General features: G+C 41.7%; 1 protein-coding gene across 1 annotated transcript; it reads right to left on the bottom strand.

Annotated features, from left to right (window-relative positions):
- Positions 1-1,253: 1,253 nt before the first annotated feature.
- LOC122659546 (WD repeat-containing protein 6-like) lies at positions 1,254-17,049 on the bottom strand. Its single transcript, XM_043854649.1, has 11 exons — positions 16,968-17,049; positions 16,485-16,567; positions 15,847-16,070; positions 15,542-15,737; positions 13,232-13,314; positions 12,092-12,304; positions 11,199-11,555; positions 10,503-10,674; positions 7,668-7,859; positions 1,823-1,936; positions 1,254-1,310 (listed from the first exon to the last, which is right to left on the bottom strand). Exons 1-11 carry the CDS (start codon positions 16,990-16,992, stop codon positions 1,254-1,256), a joined length of 1,716 nt encoding a protein of 571 aa, XP_043710584.1. The 5' UTR covers positions 16,993-17,049.
- Between the last annotated feature and the right edge of the window lie 3,031 nt (positions 17,050-20,080).

The following is a 20,080-nucleotide window of genomic DNA, read 5'->3' as shown; positions in this document are numbered from 1 at the left end:
TTATTCCTAATGAAACAAGCCCTATTTGGTGATGAATCTGCATCACTTTGTTTCTATTCCTCAAAAATGGTAGGAGGCAATGGTAGATCCAAAGTGGAAAGCAGCCATGTCGGAAGAGATGATGGCCTTATCCAAAGGAGCTGGTGGCTCTTCCTTCGGGCAAGAAAACAGTGGGATGCAAATGGGTGTTTGTTGTCAAGCAAAAGCCTGATGGAACAATGGACAAATATAAGGCCGGCTGGTGGCCAAAGGCTTTACCCAGACCTATGGGATTGATTATCAGGAGACATTTGCCCCAGTGGCAAAGTTGAATACTGTTCGGGTTCTGCTATCATATGTTGTCAATCTTGACTGGGATTTGCAGCATTTGGATGTGAAAATGCATTCCTTCATGGAGAGCAGGAGGAGGAAGTCTATATGGAAGTCCCTCCAGGTTTTTCTTGTGACAAGACTCATGGGAAGGTTTGCAGACTGAAGAGAGCATTATATGGGCTAAAACAATCGCCTCGGGCTTGGTTTGGCAGGTTCCATAAAGCAATGATCTTTGTAGGATTAAACAGAGCAATGCTGATCACACCTTGTTCATCAAGCGGAATGGAGATAAGGTTACTCTTCGCATAGTTTATGTCGATGACATAATGGTGACTGGCAATGATACAGATGAAGTCTCTCATCTAAAGACTTTCTTGGGACGAGATTTTAAAATAAAAGACCTAGGGATTGAAGTTGCCCGTTCTCCCAAATGCATCTTTCTCTCCCAAGGAAAATATGTTCTAGACTTACTCTTAGAGACTAGTTTGTTAGGATGTCACCCATGTGACACCCCTTTGGAGGCTACTACTCGTCTACAAGAGAAGGATGGTGATCCTCTTGATAAGGGGCGCTATCAGAGGTTGGTGGGTAAACTAATCTATCTCTACCACACTAGACCAGACATTGCATTTGCTGTTAGTTTGGTCAGTTAGTTTATGCATGATCCCTACTCCACCCATATGGCTGTTGTTCTTCGTATTCTCCACTACTTGAAGTCAGCTCTAAGGAAAGGGACTCTCCTATCCCCACATGATCATCTTCGCATTGAAGCTTACACAGATGCTGAGTAGGGTGGTAACCCTGACAGAAAGTCCACTTCATGCTATATTGTACCTTTGTAGGAGGTAACCTTGTCACATGGCGAAGTAAAAAAACAAAATGTGGTGGCTAGGTCCAGTGCTGAAGCAGAATTCCATGCCATGGCCCAGGGCATATGTGAGCTATTGTGGCTTCAGAGTTACTCCAGGATATTGGTGGTTCTGTTCATCAATGTTGTACTGTGAGAACAAAGCAGCAATCAGCATTGCTCACAATCCAATGCAACATGATTGTACCAAGCATGTGGAGATCGACAGACACTTTATCAAGGATAAGTTAGAAAGTGAGCAGATTTGTATAATGTTGGATTGTATGGGCTAGAATACCGTGGGGGTATTCTGGACATTTTCTTCTTTTATTATGTTGCTTTTGTATGTGGGTTTTAGTCCCACATCGCCTATTGTAATTCTGTCCTATGTTTTCAATATTATAAATAGATGAGCTTGGGTGATCATAATCATCCAAGCATTATTCTCTAATTCTTAATCTCTCAACATGGTATCAGAGCAGGTTATGAATTAGGGACATTCTTCTCCCTCCATTCTCGATTTTTGTTCCCCTTCCCTTCCCTTCGATTTTTTTTCTTTCTTCCTTCTTTCTTCTTCTTCTGTCTTGATCCCCTTGCTTCCATTCTTCCACTAGGGCAGCACTGATGAGGTGATCTACAGATCCAGTTGCTGCCATCAATTACCTCTTTCCATGGTGCAATTTTCTGCTCGATAGGGACACCACTACCTGTCTGCAATATTTGGATCTTCAGTTTTTCGGGGACTGCTTCCATCTCTGCTACAAGGGACCACTCCTCCTATTTGAAGACCAAGAACTGCAGCAGGCCATCTCCTTTACATCTGTTCCTATCTTCAGATCTGTTCAAGACCTCCTAAGATCGATTTTTCACAAAAACAGGGTTTTTTTCAAAACCCTGACAACTATCGATCTAGGGGCTGGTGACTTCTATTGGTTCTGATTTTTTGAAGGCTGGTTCTCTACTTATAAAGGCACACTCGACCTTGGTTGGAGCTGCAACACTTCAGTTTTTGGGCCTCTTATACCCTACATCGAATTCAGCCAAGCTCAAAAAACCCTGCAAATATCGATCTTAGGGTTATACTTGTCTGATGCTGCTGATTTTTGGAGACGTATCCTCTCACATTAAAAGGTGATTCTCCTCCAATTTTCAGCCCTTAACTTGAAGGATTTCTTGGTTTTCTCATCACAACAGCCCCTCTCTGCGATTTGGGCTTCTCTACTGTCTTCATGGGTGACTCAGTGGATTCGACTGCGACTTCTGTTGGAGATGGACAAGGCAAATCAGATTATCATACCTTTCCTCCTAATCCAATCAAGTTGGATGGCACTAATTACTTGCTTTGGTCTAGGTCTGCTTCCTTTGCCATTGCTGGCCGTGGCCTTACTGGCCATGTTAATGGCACCAGTGTTATGCCAACTGAGATTGGAGCTGCTCAAGACAAGTGGCTTGCCAACAATGGAGTTCTCATGTCCTATCTGATTGGTTCTATGACTACGGATCTGCAGCATAATTTTCTTCTCCTTGACACCGCCTCTGAAATTTGGGCTGCTTGCAAGGAAACCTACGGGCAGCTTGGCAATGATGCCTAGGTATATGAAATCAGGAAGAAGGTCCTTCATACTACTCAGGGAGAATTGATACTCTCCAAATACTATGCTACTTTGCATAGCCTTTGGCAGCAATTGGACCATTTTTCTGATTTTCACCCAAGTACAGCTGCTGACATTACTTCATACAAGAAACATGTGGACAAGATCAAGGTTTATGATTTTCTGGCTGGGTTGAATGTGGAGTATGATCAGATTCGGGTTCAGGTGTTGGGTCACAAACCTTTTCCCACACTTGAACAGTCCTATGCATTGGTCTCCTTTGAAGAAAATCATAGGGCTGCCATGTTGCACCCTCCAATTACTGACAGGTCAGCCCTCCAGACTGCTGCCCCGGCTGCTCTTGCACCTACAGGCACTACTTCTGTTGAGTCTACTACTGGTACTATTGTTTGTGAGCACTGTTACAAACCTTACCACACCAAAGAAAAGTGCTAGAAACTTCATGGGAAGCCGGCTGACTTTGAAGCTAAGAGAGCTGCCAAGAAAAAGCCAAAGAACAAAGCAAACCATACTGAGTGCATTACACGCCCTTACTCGACATTGGTCTATCCCAGGACGATTTACAGGCATTCCTTCGTGTGCTAAGGACTTCCGCTACTGCTGCCTCTACTACATCCGCTGCTACTGCCAACTCTTCTGCTCCTTCAGGTTCACACTTTGCCCGGTCAGGTATTCCCTTTAGTGGTCACTGTGCTTCTGTAGCTTCCCATTCTTGGATCATAGATTCTGGAGCTACAGACCACATGACCGGTTCCTCTAGCCTGTTTCATCGTTATTCTCCCACTTCTGGGAAAGATAAGGTCAAAGCAGCTGATGGTTCCCTTTCTTCTATATCGGGAAAAGAAATCATCAATTGCACTTCCTCCCTTCCATTGTCCTCTGTGTTACATATTCCTAATTTTACTACTAACCTTCTTTCTATTAGTAGTATTACTCGTGATCTTAATTGCAAAGTAACATTTTTTCCTTTTCATTGTGTCTTTCAGGATCTGGGCTCTGGGAAGACGATTGGATTGGGTAAAGTACATGGTGGATTGTACCGGCTTGATGATGGTCGTTTCACTCCACCACCATTACCTTCTCCATTCCACCAGAAGTCCTTGGCATCTTCTGAACTTTACCAATGGCACTCTAGATTAGGTCACCCCCCATTAGGAATTTTAGCACATTTGTTTCCTAGTTTGGTCACCCAACATATCACAGATGACTTTTTTTGTGAGGCTTGTGTTCTGGCCAAACAAACACGTTCAAACTTCATTTTCTCCCACGTTCCAATAGGTTCCTTACCTTTCATTATCCATTTTCAAATAAAAGGAGTTCTTATTTTCAATTGGTGCATTCTGATGTTTGGGGCCTTAGTCGTAAAACATCTATTTCTGGTTATCGTTGGTTTGTCTCTTTCATTGATTGTCATTTTAGGAATACATGGGTGTATCTCTTGCACACACAAAATCATGTTTTTTCATGTTTTCAGCACTTTTATAAAATGGTCCAAACTCAGTTCCAGGCTACTCTCAAAATATTCAGAAGTGATAATGGAACCGAGTATAAAGAATCTCAATTTCAAAAATATTTGGCTGATCATGGCATTATTCACTATACTAGTTGTGTTGATACCCCTACCCGGAATGGTGTGGCAGAACGAAAAAACCGCCACTTGTTAGAGATGGCCAGGGTTTTGATGTTTGCTAGGCATGTCCCATCTCCATATTGGGGAGATGCCGTTCTCACTGCTGCCTATCTCATCAATAGATTACCTTCTCGGGTTCTTGACTCCCATAGCCCATCTGATGTTTTACTGGGGAACTCCTCTTTTATTGTACCTCCCAAGGTGTTTGGTTGTGTGTTATGCTAGAGATACAAGATCTCCAGGCAAACTTGAACCTAGGGGGTTACGTTGCATTTTCTTGGGTTATTCTCCAACCCAGAAAGGTTATAAGTGTTACCATCCCCCTTCCCGCCGTACTTTGGTTAGTATGGATGTTGTCTTTCATGAGACACTTTCCTATTATTCTTCACTACCTCTTCAGGGGGAGAGTTCTAGTGAAGATGTGCTGCCTTTTGAGATTCCTCCTCTTAAGGTTCCTCTGGCAGCTGCCCAGCCACCTACGGCTGCTGCCCAGCCCCCCATGGCTGCTGTCCAGCCTCCTTTGAATGCTGCCCAACCTTCTTTAATTGATGCCCAACCTCCTCTGGCTGTTCCCCCCTCATCTGAAGGGAATCCTTTACAGGGGGAGACCATAGAAAAGAGTATTGTTAATGTTCCTATTCAGGGGGAGCTGACTCCAGTCCAGAGAACTATTGGTGAATTTCAGAAGAGGATTGACAACTCCAATATACTCACCTATAAAAGGGGTGGGATCCACAGAGGGCAGCTTCAATCCACTACAGAACCAATACCCATCCAGTTGCCGGCTCACGATCCAGATCCTCCCTCTTTTGGTGAGCCCTCTTCTTCCGATCTACCTATTGCTCATCGCGAAGGTACTAGGACTTGCACTCTGCATCCAATATCTTGTTTTGTTTCTTATAGTTCTCTTTCTCCTTCTTTTCGTGCATTTATATCTTCTCTTTCTTCTGCTTCGATTCCTAAAAATTGGCAGGAAGCATCTACATATGGAAAGTGGAAGGCAGCAATGTTGGAAGAAATGAGAGCACTACACAAAAATAATACGTGGGATCTTGTGGCTCTTCCTCCAGGAAAAAAACCAGTTGGATGTAAATGGGTCTTTGTGGTCAAACAGAAGGCTGATGGTTCAGTGGATCGATATAAGGCATGTCTGCTTGCAAAGGGGTTCACTCAAACTTATGGAGTTGACTATCAGGAGACCTTTGCACCAGTGGCAAAACTCAACACTGTTAGGGTGTTATTATCTTGTGCTGCAAATCTTGGCTGGGATCTTCAGCAGTTGGATGTAAAGAATGCCTTCCTCCATGGGGAGTTTGAGGAGGAGGTATATATGGACATTCCACCAGGCTTCTCCGATGACAGGACCAAGGGCAGGGTCTGTAAATTGAAGCGTGCCTTGTATGGGTTGAAGCAGTCACCTAGAGTCTGGTTTGGTAGATTTCACAAGGCTATGATTTCAACAAGCTACAAGCAAAGCAATGCTGATCACACATTGTTCATCAGACGAGTTGGTGACAAAGTAACCCTTCTCATAGTCTATGTGGATGATATTGTGGTCACTGGTAATGATGGTGATGCTATCAAGAATTTGAAGCTCTTCCTTGGCCGTGAATTTGAGGTAAAGGATCTTGGACCTTTAAAATACTTTCTAGGGATAGAAGTTGCTCGATCTTCGAAGGGCATCTTTCTTTCTCAAAGAAAATATATTCTTGATCTATTGTCTGAGACTGGGCTGCTAGGTTGTCATCCTTCCGATACTCCTATGGAAGCTACTACAAAACTTAAGGAGAAAGAGGGTGAACCTGTTGACAAAGATTGTTATCAGCGATTAGTTGGCAAACTAATCTATCTCTCTCACACACGACCTGACATAGCCATTGCTGTAAGTTTGGTGAGCCAGTTTATGCATGATCCCTATTCCTCTCACATGGAGGCAGTTCGTCGTATTTTGCGGTATTTGAAGTCTGCTCTAGGAAAAGGAATCCTTCTCTCTCCCAATGGTCACCTGAAGATTGAAGCCTATACTGATGCCGATTGGGCTGGCTCCACTGACAGAAAATCAATTTCTGGCTATTGTTCCTTTGTGGGTGGGAACATTGTCACATGGCGCAGCAAGAAGTAGAATGTTGTGGCAAGGTCTAGTGCTGAAGCAAAATTTCGTGCGATGGCCCAAGGAATTTGTGAACTCCTATAGCTTAGAAGATTGTTGCAGGATATTGGTATTGCTGTCCACCTTCCCATGATGCTTTATTGTTATTGTGACAATAAAGCAGCCATTGGCATTGCTCATAACCCTGTCCAGCATGATCGTACTAAGCATGTGGAGGTTGACCGACATTTCATCAAGGAGAAGCTCGAAGCTAGACTCATCTGTGTTCCCTTTGTGAAGTTTGTTGATTAGTTAGCTGATGTGTTCACTAAGGGACTAAGTGGCAAAGTGTTTCTTCCTTTCTTAGTCAAGTTGGGCATGGATGACATATATGCTCCAACTTGAGGGGGAGTGTTGGATTGTATGGGCCAGAATATCGTGGGGGTATTCTGGACATTTTCTTCTTTTATTATGTTGCTTTTGTATGTTGGTTTTAGTCCCACATTGCCTATTGTAATTCTGTCCTATGTTTTCAATATTATAAATAGATGAGCTTGGGGTGATCATAATCATCCAAGCATTATTCTCTAATTCTTAATCTCTCAACATATACCCTTTGTGAAATCTGATGATCAACTTGCAAATGTATTCACTAAAGGGTTAAGTGGAAAGTTATTTCATCCTAGTCTAGTCAAGTTGGGCATGTGTGATATCTATGCACCAACTTGAGGGGGAGTGCTGAGTTATGTAACCCGATAAGGGTATTTTGGGGTTTTTACGTTTTCTCTTGTTTATTCCCTGTTATAAGCATAGTCGGCTATACAGGGGCAGTATTGTAATTCTGCTTATAAGTGAAAGATATAAATGAAGGGGCTGTGAGTGAAGGAAATAATTCACTCAAGCCATTCTCCCATTCTTCTCTCATTCTTCTAACACTTTTATTGGAAATGCTGATGATCATAATTTAATTAATCATCCATCAGATTTGTTAGTTTAAAATATAGAAAAAGCCATTTTCAGAAAGGCTTCACATGTATACAATATCTTTTTCTGTTACTACGACTTCCCACTGACAACAAGAAACTAATTACTTTACAAACATACTTTACAAACATTGTCCCCAAATTCCCCCCATCCCCCCAAAAAAAGAATAAGATCGTTGGATTCAGATCTTACCGAGCGAATTTCAACTTGATTAATATTTAATGTAGCTAAGGTAATACTGGCAACACTTGATATCCCATGGGCTCCTTTAAAATAATTTAATGGAGGAATCTTCACTTCTGATATAATGGATTTGGCCAGTAACAAGTCCTTCAGTAAAGGGAAGACAACTAGATTACCACGTTGATCCCCACATACCAGCACCTGCAAGAAATTAAATACCTGATCAGCCATAAAGCAATAGAATAGATCAAAGTCCATTTTCTAAAACTAGTGCAACAGAGAAGGGGAGGGGGGGTCCCTTACTTGAGTTTTGTAATTTTAATTAATATTCCCCTAAATCCGCCAGAATAATCACGAAGAAAATCAGTTTATTGACTTTTCCTTCTCAGCAACAAATAATAACCCCCCCCCCTGAGGCCATTTCAGGAACAGAAAAAAATTCCAGTATTATAAAAGAAAGCAAAACAATGAGGAAGAAACATTTTAGAATGATAAATAGGCATGAATTAAAATCTCGAATCTTAGCCATTCCACTTTATCCCCTAAGTGCAGGCAAATGAAATATCAGAATGGACATTAAAAAATCCAACACCTTCTTAGCAAAACCCTCAACCAGCCCTCCCAGGTTCTTTACTGTGGATTGCTGTGGATGACCAGAATGGTGCCAACATGCTCCCCTCGTGTTCCAGGAATGACCACGACATTCAAACTGTAGATTGTTGCTATCATCAGCAAGGATTTAATGACCAGAATCAGAGGCTAGAAAGGCAGCCGGCAGTATCAATCCAATCTCAATCCAGACCAGCCAAAATTCATCCAGATCGGCCTCGTTGACCAACTCTCAAATCTAAATTGGGATCTGCTTTTTTAAAATTTCCCACAAATTATGACATTTTCCTAACTGGGGTTTTAGAGCATAGGATGAGGAGGGATTGAATCAAATTTCCGCTTAAAATTCTACTTCATTACAAATATGAAGTATCTCAAAAATGAACCTTACATTCATGTAACTTCAGACAAATCAACAATCAGTCAATCAAGTGAGAGAGAGAGAGAGAGAGACGATGGAAGAATATTACTGAGTGAGGATAGACTCAATGTGATTGTCTATCATGGTCTGCCTTTATCTATAAAACTTGTCCAATAGGTATTGTATTCCTAGTAGGAACCATACTAAGAATACACCACTGATTACAAAACAAAGAAGGAAACTAAAATAAGACAAAAACAACCATAACATATCATGATAGGGTCACTCCCCCTATTGTGATCACTAACAAAGACTTGGCCACCAACAGTACTGCAGGGGGATTAGACATAAATACCCCTGCGGTACCTGTGTACATAACTTAACAATTCACTATTCACCCAAAAAAAAAAAAAAACTTAACAATTCATAAGGTAGCATGGGAAAGCCTCTTTCCCATTACCCATAAAACCCATATGCACCATCTTATGCAGCATATTAGTAATTAAATTAAAAGAAGAACGATTGGAAGAAAGGACCTTTTAGGAGACTGCGTGAAGAGCAGGGGAGAGAGGAAAATGGATAGTAACAGAACTTGTAAAGAAGCTGCTCCTCTTCCCAACTTTGTTTCTGCAGTTTTCCAGATTTATGGATTTCGGTTTAGTTCTCTTCCAGAACTTGTTCTCCTCTGATTTTTTTGCAGGGATTTTGTTAGATCTATGCAACATGATTAAACCTTAGAGTTTAGCAGCTTGGGGAGCCGAGATCTGGAAGATATGAGCAAAATGAGTCCTGCAGTGGCTTTACCCTGTGTTCATAAAGCTCGATCTTGACTGGATCAAATCAGCAGATCCAGCCAATCCAGCCGATATGACCAATATAACTCCGATACAAGTGATCTCACATTTACAGTGAAGTCTCGGACTAAATCTTGGATCTCGGGGTTAGCTGATCTGATCCCGAACTAAAACCATGATCATCAGCCATCATAGCACCACCACTTCCTCCACCTCTGTTTCTACCACAATTTCTGCCTCCCAAATCTCCCCGAGAAGGATAAGGCAAAACTTTGAAAAGAGGAGGGCTGAAAGCAGTTTTCTGCCTATCTTCACTCTAGAGGTAAAAATACATCTGTTTCAGTACAAGGAAGTACCTCCTTCACTAACACCTCACCTCTATTATATTCAGTAATCAATTGGAGCCTCTTTGCAATTCAAGCAACACCAGGTGGAATACAATGAAGAAGGCAAATCATTATAGCAGAATGCTCTGTATCCCATTTCTCATGAGAAGGGTCTAACCAACTGGATTCCACTACTACTTTTCCAGTCAAGTTCCTCTTCGATGAAGAACCTAGTTGACTCAGGCCAAGCAAGATAGGTGATATCACATAAGTTCACAATTGTAACCTGGGGATTATTACTCTCATTCTAGCCGACCCCATTTAGGTGGGTTATCGCTGAGTTGGTGTTGATGTTGCTGTGCTCCTTTTTCTGTACTTGTTTTATTATTGTCTTTGGCTTTTCTTGGACCCATGTAGCCGACCCCATTTAGTTGGGATATGGATTAGTTGTTGTTGTATTCTGAGTTCCCACTGAGAGCCAATGTTGGGCATCAGAGGGGAATGCTCCATGCAGCTACTTATGTAATTATGTGGGTTTCACTAAGATACCCCTGATAATTAGAAAATACAGCAATATCATCCCAAACCCAAATGTACGACAGAAATGTCCTCAACAATACAATGTATCCATCAACATTGACAACATAAGAGGTTGCATAGAGAGAATGTTCAACCAATAAAGTCAGAAACAACGCTTCATCATGAACATGTTCGGCAATATCACAAAGAAATGCAAAAAAAGAAAAAATGATACCTTTTTATCAAGCAAGGCATTCAAACACATAATTCGTGTTCCAAAACACGAGGAGAACTCTGCAATTAGAGACACCATATGCTTCCTAACAGACATGTCAGAGCCATATTCTGAAGGATCAGTTATTCTCCATAACTTCAACATCCCTCTAGGATCAGCAGTGAAGATGTGCCTGCAGAATGGAAACATCATTATGACTGATTACAAGCTTCACAGCCATTTACCATGCCAAACCATAAAACATGAATTTTAAGGTACCCTATCAGATATACGATAAGGATGGTCAAATTTTTAATGGTTGTAAAATTGCACAGGTAGTGTCAGATCCTTCATTTGGGGGGACCCTACCTAAACAGCAACTGGATGACCACAATCATCTGATGTGAAATATAATTTTCCCAGTAGAATAAAATAAAAAATCAACCCCTCCTCCAGGGGAAAAGATGAAGAAGAAATTGAAAAGAAAAAAGATAAGAAAGGCAAAAGGATTTTATTGTTGCAGGAACAATCATTATTTTGATAAGTATAAGAAGAAACAATCGCTGAGCAGGTCAAATACTGATCTCCAAGATCTTCGCTGGGCCCATGAAATGGAGTCCCACAGGCCACAAAAATGGCCTTCATAAAACATCCTCAGTCTACCTAAGACGAAAATCCCAAAATTATCATTGTAAAAGAGTGCGCATAGGTTATTACCTATGTTTCAATGACTTGCACCAATAGGTTCCTAAGAGTTGCCTCTCTATTCCAGCTGACCAAGTAAAGGCAGGGGACACATTAAAGGCACAATCATCATCAGAAACTCTAACAACTGTCACGTTTCCTTTACCATCTCCCACAGCAATCCAATCCTCAATACCCATGAGAAGATTGGGTGGGTTCATAGATAGTATGTCCATACAAACAATTGGCACTTCACCCACACGAGCAAGTTCAGTCCACTTTACATCCCCAGAATCAGATAGTTTAACATGGTGCAGATAACCATGGTTAGTGGCAACATAAAGTGTATCCTCCCGAGTGAAATTCAGGCAACGTACATACTCGCTTTTGCTGCAACAAGTCCCAACAATCAAACAAGAAGAACCAGTTAGCACAGAATGTTGTAACACAGTTGGTTAATAGATAATCACCATTTGGCAGATCAAGAGGAGGGCATATTTGTACGATATGAATGTGTAGATAGCTGTGACCAAGATATCCTGGGGGCCACTGGCCCACCAGGGTGATGCTCCAACAATTCGTGCAATTGAATGAACAGAATCATCCAATATATCAAACTTTTTATGAACCAAAACTTTGTTTTGAATGTTAGGATTCTTGGACAACGTATATTTTGGTCATAGAATGCTTTTAATGGGAGTAAACCCTATTTACTACCAATATTCTTTGGTAGAACAACCTTACAGACTTACTGATGGGTACTTAAATTTCTTCTACATGCGTATAAACTGAAAAATCTTTGAAAATATAACACAATGGCTTTTGTCATAAATTTCTCTAAATGCATGTAAACTGTAAAGCCAATATCATATTACACCATAACAAAATTATCTTTCTCAATTCCAGACTAGAAAAATAAGGTATACCTGTCCATAAGTTCAAGCTGCTCTGACAAATTTGGGATAAAAATGGTAAAGACCTCTGTCATGTCCTTGAACCGTTCCAGTTCCCCATTCTGTTTAATTGAGCCCCCACAAAAAGAAGGGTGCAGCTGATGCACTTTGATTGACGAGTCAAACCCAGCAGTAACAAGAAGTGAAGAGTTTGGATCGTATAAACATCTCCATATGCCTCTACCTCTGTAAAACATCAAATATAGGATAGTAGCTCCAAAAGCAACTCCTACACCCCACCTCCAATTAAAAGGTATAGATACCAACACATGTTTTATGACACAATGATTGAAATGGTCCACTAACCTCACTATTTACATTAGATAATATGTTCCCAAAGAAAAATACCAACATGACAGTCTTTATAAGCATTAACTAGATACAACTTTGTCCCTGTACCCTGAGACTTGTGGATTGAGCAGGCATGCCTATTAGTAACAGACTAACAACGCCACCTAGTATTGCATCAAAACCTAACTCTTACCCTGATCCAGCAGAGCTACAACTGATGAGTAAAGAACAAAGATTCATACAGGAAAAAAATGATGAGTTCTAATAATAATATTTCTACAGACTCTACCATAGCAGGGACATGCAAATTTCTCCAGCACATTCTACCTAGGGCCCCACCACAATATTATTCTGCAGAATCAATGCAGATTAGATGGCTCTGACAATGTTCTGCATTGCATTCTAAATGAAGAAATTCTGTAGATCAGTGGGTTCAAATTTGTACCCAATTACAGTGGCAGGGATAGCAATTATTAAACCAAATACCAATGTGGCCCAGAAGCAATGTTGGACTTGTCTGATAATCATTACTCATTAGTAAGATTAAGTTTGATCCTGCATGAAGAACAGTTAGCATCCACGATATATTGGTTTGCGGACATAAGGCATCCCTCACACATTTGGTACAGAATGGACAATTCATGCTAGAAGTAACCAATACAAGAGGTGTCCCTGACTTCCCATGTTATGTAGCTCATAAAACTCAGACATCAATAATACCTTAATTAGAAGGTCGTTAAAACTAAATGGATCCTAAATGCTGGGAAGCATCAAGGCTTTTGTTTAAGGCTGACTACAAGTATTACTGAAACTTCAACTTACGTGTGTTCTTTTATCATCTTGATCTGGTTTCCATCCATTCCCCACACACGACAAGTACAATCCTCACTAGCAGTGACAATTAACTACAAGGTGTAACATATGAGGAAGACAGTGTCAGTTCCAAAACCATGGATAACTTCTGATTTGAAAGAATAAACATACAACAGGCATGGAACTGCACTGGAAGCAGAACTTTATGTATTACAACAAACAGTATAAATAAATAAACAAAGAAATTATTTGGAAATTGGAGCCAAGAGATCCCCTCAATTTATAGGGTAGTCCAGTTTTCCATCTAAGGAATCAATTTCATTGACAACAGAACCCCTTCCTTACCAAATGCTGTTGCACAGTCTCAGTAATTGCAGTTAGGCTATGTTTCAACTGTGGATTTGGATTTCTCTAAAGAATTCCCAGATCCAGAATTTGTGTACATAGAAGCTGAGAATTTCACAATTCTGTTGATTGGGTGAAAAGAAAAAAAAAATCAATGGGAATTGACCCCAAATTTGAAATCTTTTTTTCCTCCCTGGTACTACAGAAGCTCAAATGTTTGATGACCAGAGTCTTACACATCATGTCTATCGTACAATTCTGAATACTGATGTATCAAATTAATCTACAAAAATAGAATCAATTAATTGATCATAAATATTTACTGTATCATAAGAAAAAGAAAAAAGGATATAGAGGAGAGAAAAAGCCCTGTTTTTGGTCCTTGCTTGCAGTTTGCATTTGCCTATAGTTTCATGTTTTCTTGTATTGATTTGGGCTGGTTAAAAAGTGCAAATCAAAATAACACTGACTATAAAACTATAATTGGAAGATCTCTTCAAGGATTCGTGACAATTACTCCATAAAGACTGAGTGCAGAGAGGTACACTTTTCTTTCAGCCATTGGGTGGCTGTCTGAGAAACTCATGCTCTTGCCTACAGTGCAATCTCTTTACCATATTGGCATATCCAGAATTTGGTGGTCTGCCACATCTTATTTTTGTTAAGAAGAGAGTCATCAAAGCATTGGGATGGGAGGGATGGTATTCTTTGGAAGAGAACTCTCAACTCCAATACTGGATATTTTGAAGTTCACCCCCCCCCTGGTTGTTTTGAAAAGCCATTTTGGTGTGATTTGAGCATTTGCGTGATTCCTGGATCGACCAAATTCCTAGACATTATTATGCATTCAATTTCTGGACTTAGATTTTAAGGATACAATTCCAAACCCAAGTCCCACACCATGCTGTAGACAGCTTCCAGGGAGCTCCTTGAATGAACTACATATCAAAGTTGGACACTCAAACACAAGGCATCTTCAGTGCATACAAACCACAGCCAGTCACATCCACAGAAAGGGTAATACAACATTGAATCTCCATTCTTCTAACCAGGCAATAAGCTAAAACTAAACCAAAAACATCTGACCACTAAAGTATATATTCAACAACTATCTGTTTTTCATGCCTAAAACATATTAACCATTTTATTAAAACGGAATCACACAAGATTTACGTGGTTCGGTTTCACGAGAAACCTACGCCCACGGGAAGAGCAGCGGCAAAACTTTTCACTAAAACAAAATGAAGATACAGGTTATTTCGTCTAACCCTAGAATGAGAGAAAAGTGTCTTATATATAAGGCTACAACCCTCCGCGTCTCGAACTAAGTCTCAACTTTTTCTCCCTTCGGGTCGCGCCACAAAATATGTCGGGTCGGGTCAGATCCGCATCACACTCGAATCCTTGGAATTCAAGACATACTCAACACATTTTAATTTGCACAAAACTGTTAATCATGGAACAGCTTCCTCATTCATAGCCATATGTATGTGTAGGTGGACATTACCAATTTATTTCATTCATTATAAATTATAATGCTAATCATCGACCTAGCCCATTTATAATAACCACTGATCATGGAAAACACTTGGCTCAGAGAGCCCATTTATAATAACCACTGATCATGGAGAACACTTGGCTCAGATGATAAACTTCAGGAGGCGGATATCATGAAAATAAAATCCACTTTTTCAGCTATTAACAAGACATTAAGACAATCTCCTATCATACATTATTGAATAAGAGGAAAGGTTCTCTGAGCCTCTGGGGCAGGGTATGCTAGCACCTTTGTGTCTATCTCTTTTATCCTCACATGAAATGACCTTGCTGCCCTCTAATATGCGATACCATTTTGCCGCACCTCATTGGTGCATTCCCCTATGCTGCTTGCTCAGAGAACCCTCTCCCATTGAATAATTAGAGAAACAGTACGAGCCCCAACAAACTGTGCATTGGAATAAATGTAAAGCTTACAGAATCAGAGATACAGCAGTCCCAAATCCTAGCATTGTGGCCAAATAGGACAAGGCCAACTGAGCCAGGCACAGCAGCCCCTCGTTTTTTATCAAAAGAATCTTTCCTTTCACCAAGATCAATTGAACCAGGGTGAACAACCTCCCTCAAATCATCAGAATTTTTCCCTGAAGCATTAACAGTCCAGAAACGAGCACTGCACCACCGATGAATCCACAAAGCATCAGATAGAAGTACACCCAAATAAAAACTTAGATATAAAACAAAACAAAAGAGGAGGCGGAGGAGCTAAGTAGCCTATCCACCTACGATCGTCAGAAACTGACATCAGCTTTGATCCATCTGATGACCATGCTATGCGGAAGATTGAACCTTCATGCCCAATAAGTCTACTCAGACAAATAGCTTCATACTGTTGATCGTTAAACTGGATATTGTCGGATAATGGACCACTATGATCATTGTAGTCCTGCACTGCACTTCCTGAAGAGGGACAATGGCCCTGAGGAACCAGCTTCCAAACAATAATCTGCCACAATCCAATATGTCTGAATTAAAATTACGAGAAAAGAGTTCTATTTCAAGAATGAGTACATACTAAGCCACTATAACTTAAAAAACATAAGGTACATCACAAATAAAAATGCTAATGGTTAATAATACCAACAAAAATGAAGAGGAAATCCAAGCTACAACCAGGTGGAAGTGTGGAACTCATATACAATCCATCAATGGCATGGCCATGCAGACTACATGTGGTGCAGATACCACCATATTATGGTTCCATCTAGTAGAACTCCTGAATAAATTCTCATCAAATAGATTCTTCAAAGTTCTCCTCAATAAAATAGAAGTTCTGTATGTGTTATACTCAAGAACTTTTAGTAAAATGAAATGGTGAAAGAAAAATAAATTTATAATTTATAATTCAGAAACAATCCACCTCATTATAGATAGTACCAGATGCCACATGGAGAGTTCTTAGGTTGTTGCCCCATAACCGCATTGAATACAGAAGGCACCTTTCTACAATTAAAAAAATAATAACAATAATTAAATCTGAAATGCCAAAGGCAAAGAATATAATAAATTTTAGGCTCTAACTTTTACTTTCAAAAAACAAATCTTTCACTTCTGATCAGTGTTTTAAAGGGATATCAGATGGCGTCTGGGATGGCCGAACATCTACCAGCAAGGTCACCCGTCCCAGTACTTTTGGGCTTTTGGGATGGCAGGATGGCCATTACCCCTCCCGTCCCAATTATACAAAAAATAAATAAATAAAAAAACATTTCCCTTCCTATAGATCTACATCATTTTGCGCCTACTTTCTCAATTCATCAGCAAAAGTAGGCCTTACCAATAGGAAGAAAGAGGAGTAACCAAGTAAGACATTCCTGAAATTTCAGAGTCGATGAAAACTAACCTGGGCATCTTACTTCAAGGGCCATATTTGGGATTGAAGTATTGCATACACAAATGGAGTTGTCGCTAAGTCCTACAGCAAGATAGCTGTTGGCCTCTTGCTCAGACACGTCATCCTCCAACAAACGGACAACCACAACACCGGGGGGGGGGGGGGGGGAGTAAAAATAGTTTAAAAAGGATTTTATTTTGAAGTGACCAACTAGAAAACAACCAAAAACAAGAAAAGGTATGCACCAGTAGAGAGCATATAATTGGTACCTTAAAGAAGCAAACATCCAAAACCCAGTGCCTAAATTTTGGTAGTGAACGCATCAGATTCAACTCTGCACATACTTTCAAAGAATTTTGACATCCGAATGCCAATTCCAAATGTAAACCAAATAGCTTAACTCTCCTTTCTCCAAAAACAGCAATTTTGAAAGCTAGTCTCAAAGGCAACCTAAATTCTGTGCAATCAAGAAGATCACAGGAAATTCCATGCACACGGATGCCTTCAAACACATGAAATGAATTAAGAAGTTTTCCTGCTTCCACGTCATATAACAGTATTTGCGATCCAGTCCCTGTTTAGCAGATGGTAGGACCATGAAAAACAGTGATTAGGATAAATTCTATAAAAAACAATTGATCATGAAGTTACTATAAAAAGAATATAGTCAATTCCAGCTAGTTTTTTTTTTTGGATGAATAAAAATTTAATTACGAAGAAAAAGAGGGAATATACAAGCCCAAGGGCAGCAAGCCGAAACTAGGGACTAGTTAGGGCGTAAAATGGATGTAAGGAGGCCCCAGGAGACAACAATGGGCCTGTTCCTTGGGGAATCCTTCACATCACGGAGGGGGAGGGATCTAGCTTTAGATGAAACATAAAAAAAGATGGCCTTCCAAATCGTGTCGAAAGAGAGGGAGTTGGATGTCCATCTTCTAAGGTTGCGTTCCATCCAAATGTGAGAGATAGTGGCACAAAAGGCAATCTTGCCAACCGAGATCTGCGACCTCCGAATGTCATGTCAATCCAAATCCATTCCCTACTGAGAGGAAGAGGAGTGCGTCGACCGAGCCCACAATGGCGGAGAACACGGGTCCAGATGGAGGCAGCAAAAGGGCAAGAAAAGAAAAGGTGATCGACATCTTCAGTCCCATTCCAACAGAGACAGCAGTTGGGAGGGACCTGAATATGCCGATAAATAAGGAAGGCAGCTAGCAAGGGCGCGCCAAGCGGTGAAGCTATGGCGAGGTATGTGACCACGGAACCAAACAACTCTATACCAAGGACAAGGGGTCCCTCTGTGTCTAACCAAATCCCAAGCGGAGTGAGAGCTGAATCTGCCCGATTGGGAGGGAAGCCATAAGATGGTGTCACCTCTACCTCGATGCCCAGGGGGGATGGGGGGAAGGGAGCTCCAAAGGTCAGCGAGAGGGGGAGGGGAGGTGGGAGGGGACCAAGAGCCTCTAGAGATGGTAGCAGCAACATGTGCGAATCTGTCCAATCCGGAGGAGTAGATATCTCTGGGGCTCACAATAGAAGAGAGTACACCAGAAGGGTGCCACTTGTCCAGCCAAAGAAAGGTGGACGTACCATCTTCTATCGAACACGAAATGGCGTCCCTGGCTAAATGTCTCATCTGCAGAATTCTGCGCCAAACCCAAGAGGAGTCAGTCCTTGGACTAATGGTCCAAATGGAATCTCTACGGAGGGGCCCAGCATACAACCAAGAAGTCTAGATGGAGGTTCTGTTGGTGAGGATCTTCCAAATAAGTTTGATGGACCCAGCAATGTTGACATCTTTTATTCTCCTTAGCCCCAGGCCTCCTTCAGATTTGGGGACACAAAGGGAGGCCTAGCTCATAGGATGAAGGAACCTGGTAGAGTCCACACCTTTCCAAAGGAAGGCACACATAATAGATTCAGCCGCCTTGACGGTAGCCTTTGGGAGGCCAAAAACTCCACTCCAATAAATGTAGCAAGACTGGAGCACCGATCTGATAAGCTCGAGGCGACCTGCATAAGATAAAAGCTTGGCTTTCCAAAGCTGCACCCTCTTGCGAAGAAGGTCCAGGATGGGGGAGCAGTGGTGGGCTGAAAGCCTGGCAGGGATGAGGGGAAGGCCTAGGTAGCGGACAGGGAGGGTGCCAATGGTAAAGCCGGTGAGGGAGGAGAGGGAGGCTTTGGTGGTGTCCGAAACTCCGGCCAGGAAAATCTGGGACTTTAATAGGTTAATGAGGAGACCTGAGAGGCCTTGAAAAAGGTTGAGGGAGGACATGATGGAAGCAATGGAGAGAGGGTCAGTCTTAGAGAAGATCATGAGATCATCCGCGAAGGCTAGGTGGGTCAGGTTGGTAGGCTTACACTCAGGGATAGGGGAGATGAGGTGGAGGTCAATTTTGGACTGGATACTTCGAGAGAGAACCTCAAGGGACAGGCAAAAGAGAAAAAGAGAGAGGGGGCAACCTTGGCGAATACCAACCGAGGAGGGGAAAAACCCAGCAGGACTGCCATTCAGGAGAACAGAGAAGCGGGGAGTGGAGATGCAGAAGTGGATCCAGTTGACAAAAATGGGGGGGGAAGGACATCCTGAGGAGGACTTGGGAGATGAAATCCCAGAGGATGGAGTCAAAAGCCTTGTGGATGTCGATTTTTAGAAGAGCAGCAGGAGAGTGGGACTTGCAGTCAAAGCCTCGGACAATTTCCTGGCAGAGGATGATGTTGTCCGAGATGCTTCTCCCAGCAATGAAGGCAGATTGGTTGGGGCTGACAAGGAAATCAATGACAAGGCTGAGCCGGTTGGAAAGGATTTTAGCAATGAACTTGTAGAGGAGATTACAAAGGGAGATGGGTCTGAAGTCAGACATGGAAGAAGCTCTAGAGGATTTGGGGATGAGACAGAGGAAGGTGTGGTTGATATTTTGGATCTGCTGAGGGTTGAAGAAGAAGCTCTTAATGGCACTGATAAGCCCGACACCGATGATGTCCCAGCAAGTGGTGAAAAAACCCATGCTGAATCCATCGGGGCCAGGAGCTTTACTAGCTTTGTGGGAGCGCACAGCGGAGGTGATCTCAGAGTCGGAGGGGATGGAGCTGAGGGAGTTGAGGAGGGGGGGGATGAATTT

This window comes from Telopea speciosissima, chromosome 4 (assembly GCF_018873765.1).
Source record: "Telopea speciosissima isolate NSW1024214 ecotype Mountain lineage chromosome 4, Tspe_v1, whole genome shotgun sequence".
Taxonomy (NCBI): Eukaryota; Viridiplantae; Streptophyta; class Magnoliopsida; order Proteales; family Proteaceae; genus Telopea; species Telopea speciosissima.
The sequence above is the reverse complement of the archived record's forward strand: the minus strand, read 5'-3'. Positions and strand labels throughout refer to the sequence as shown.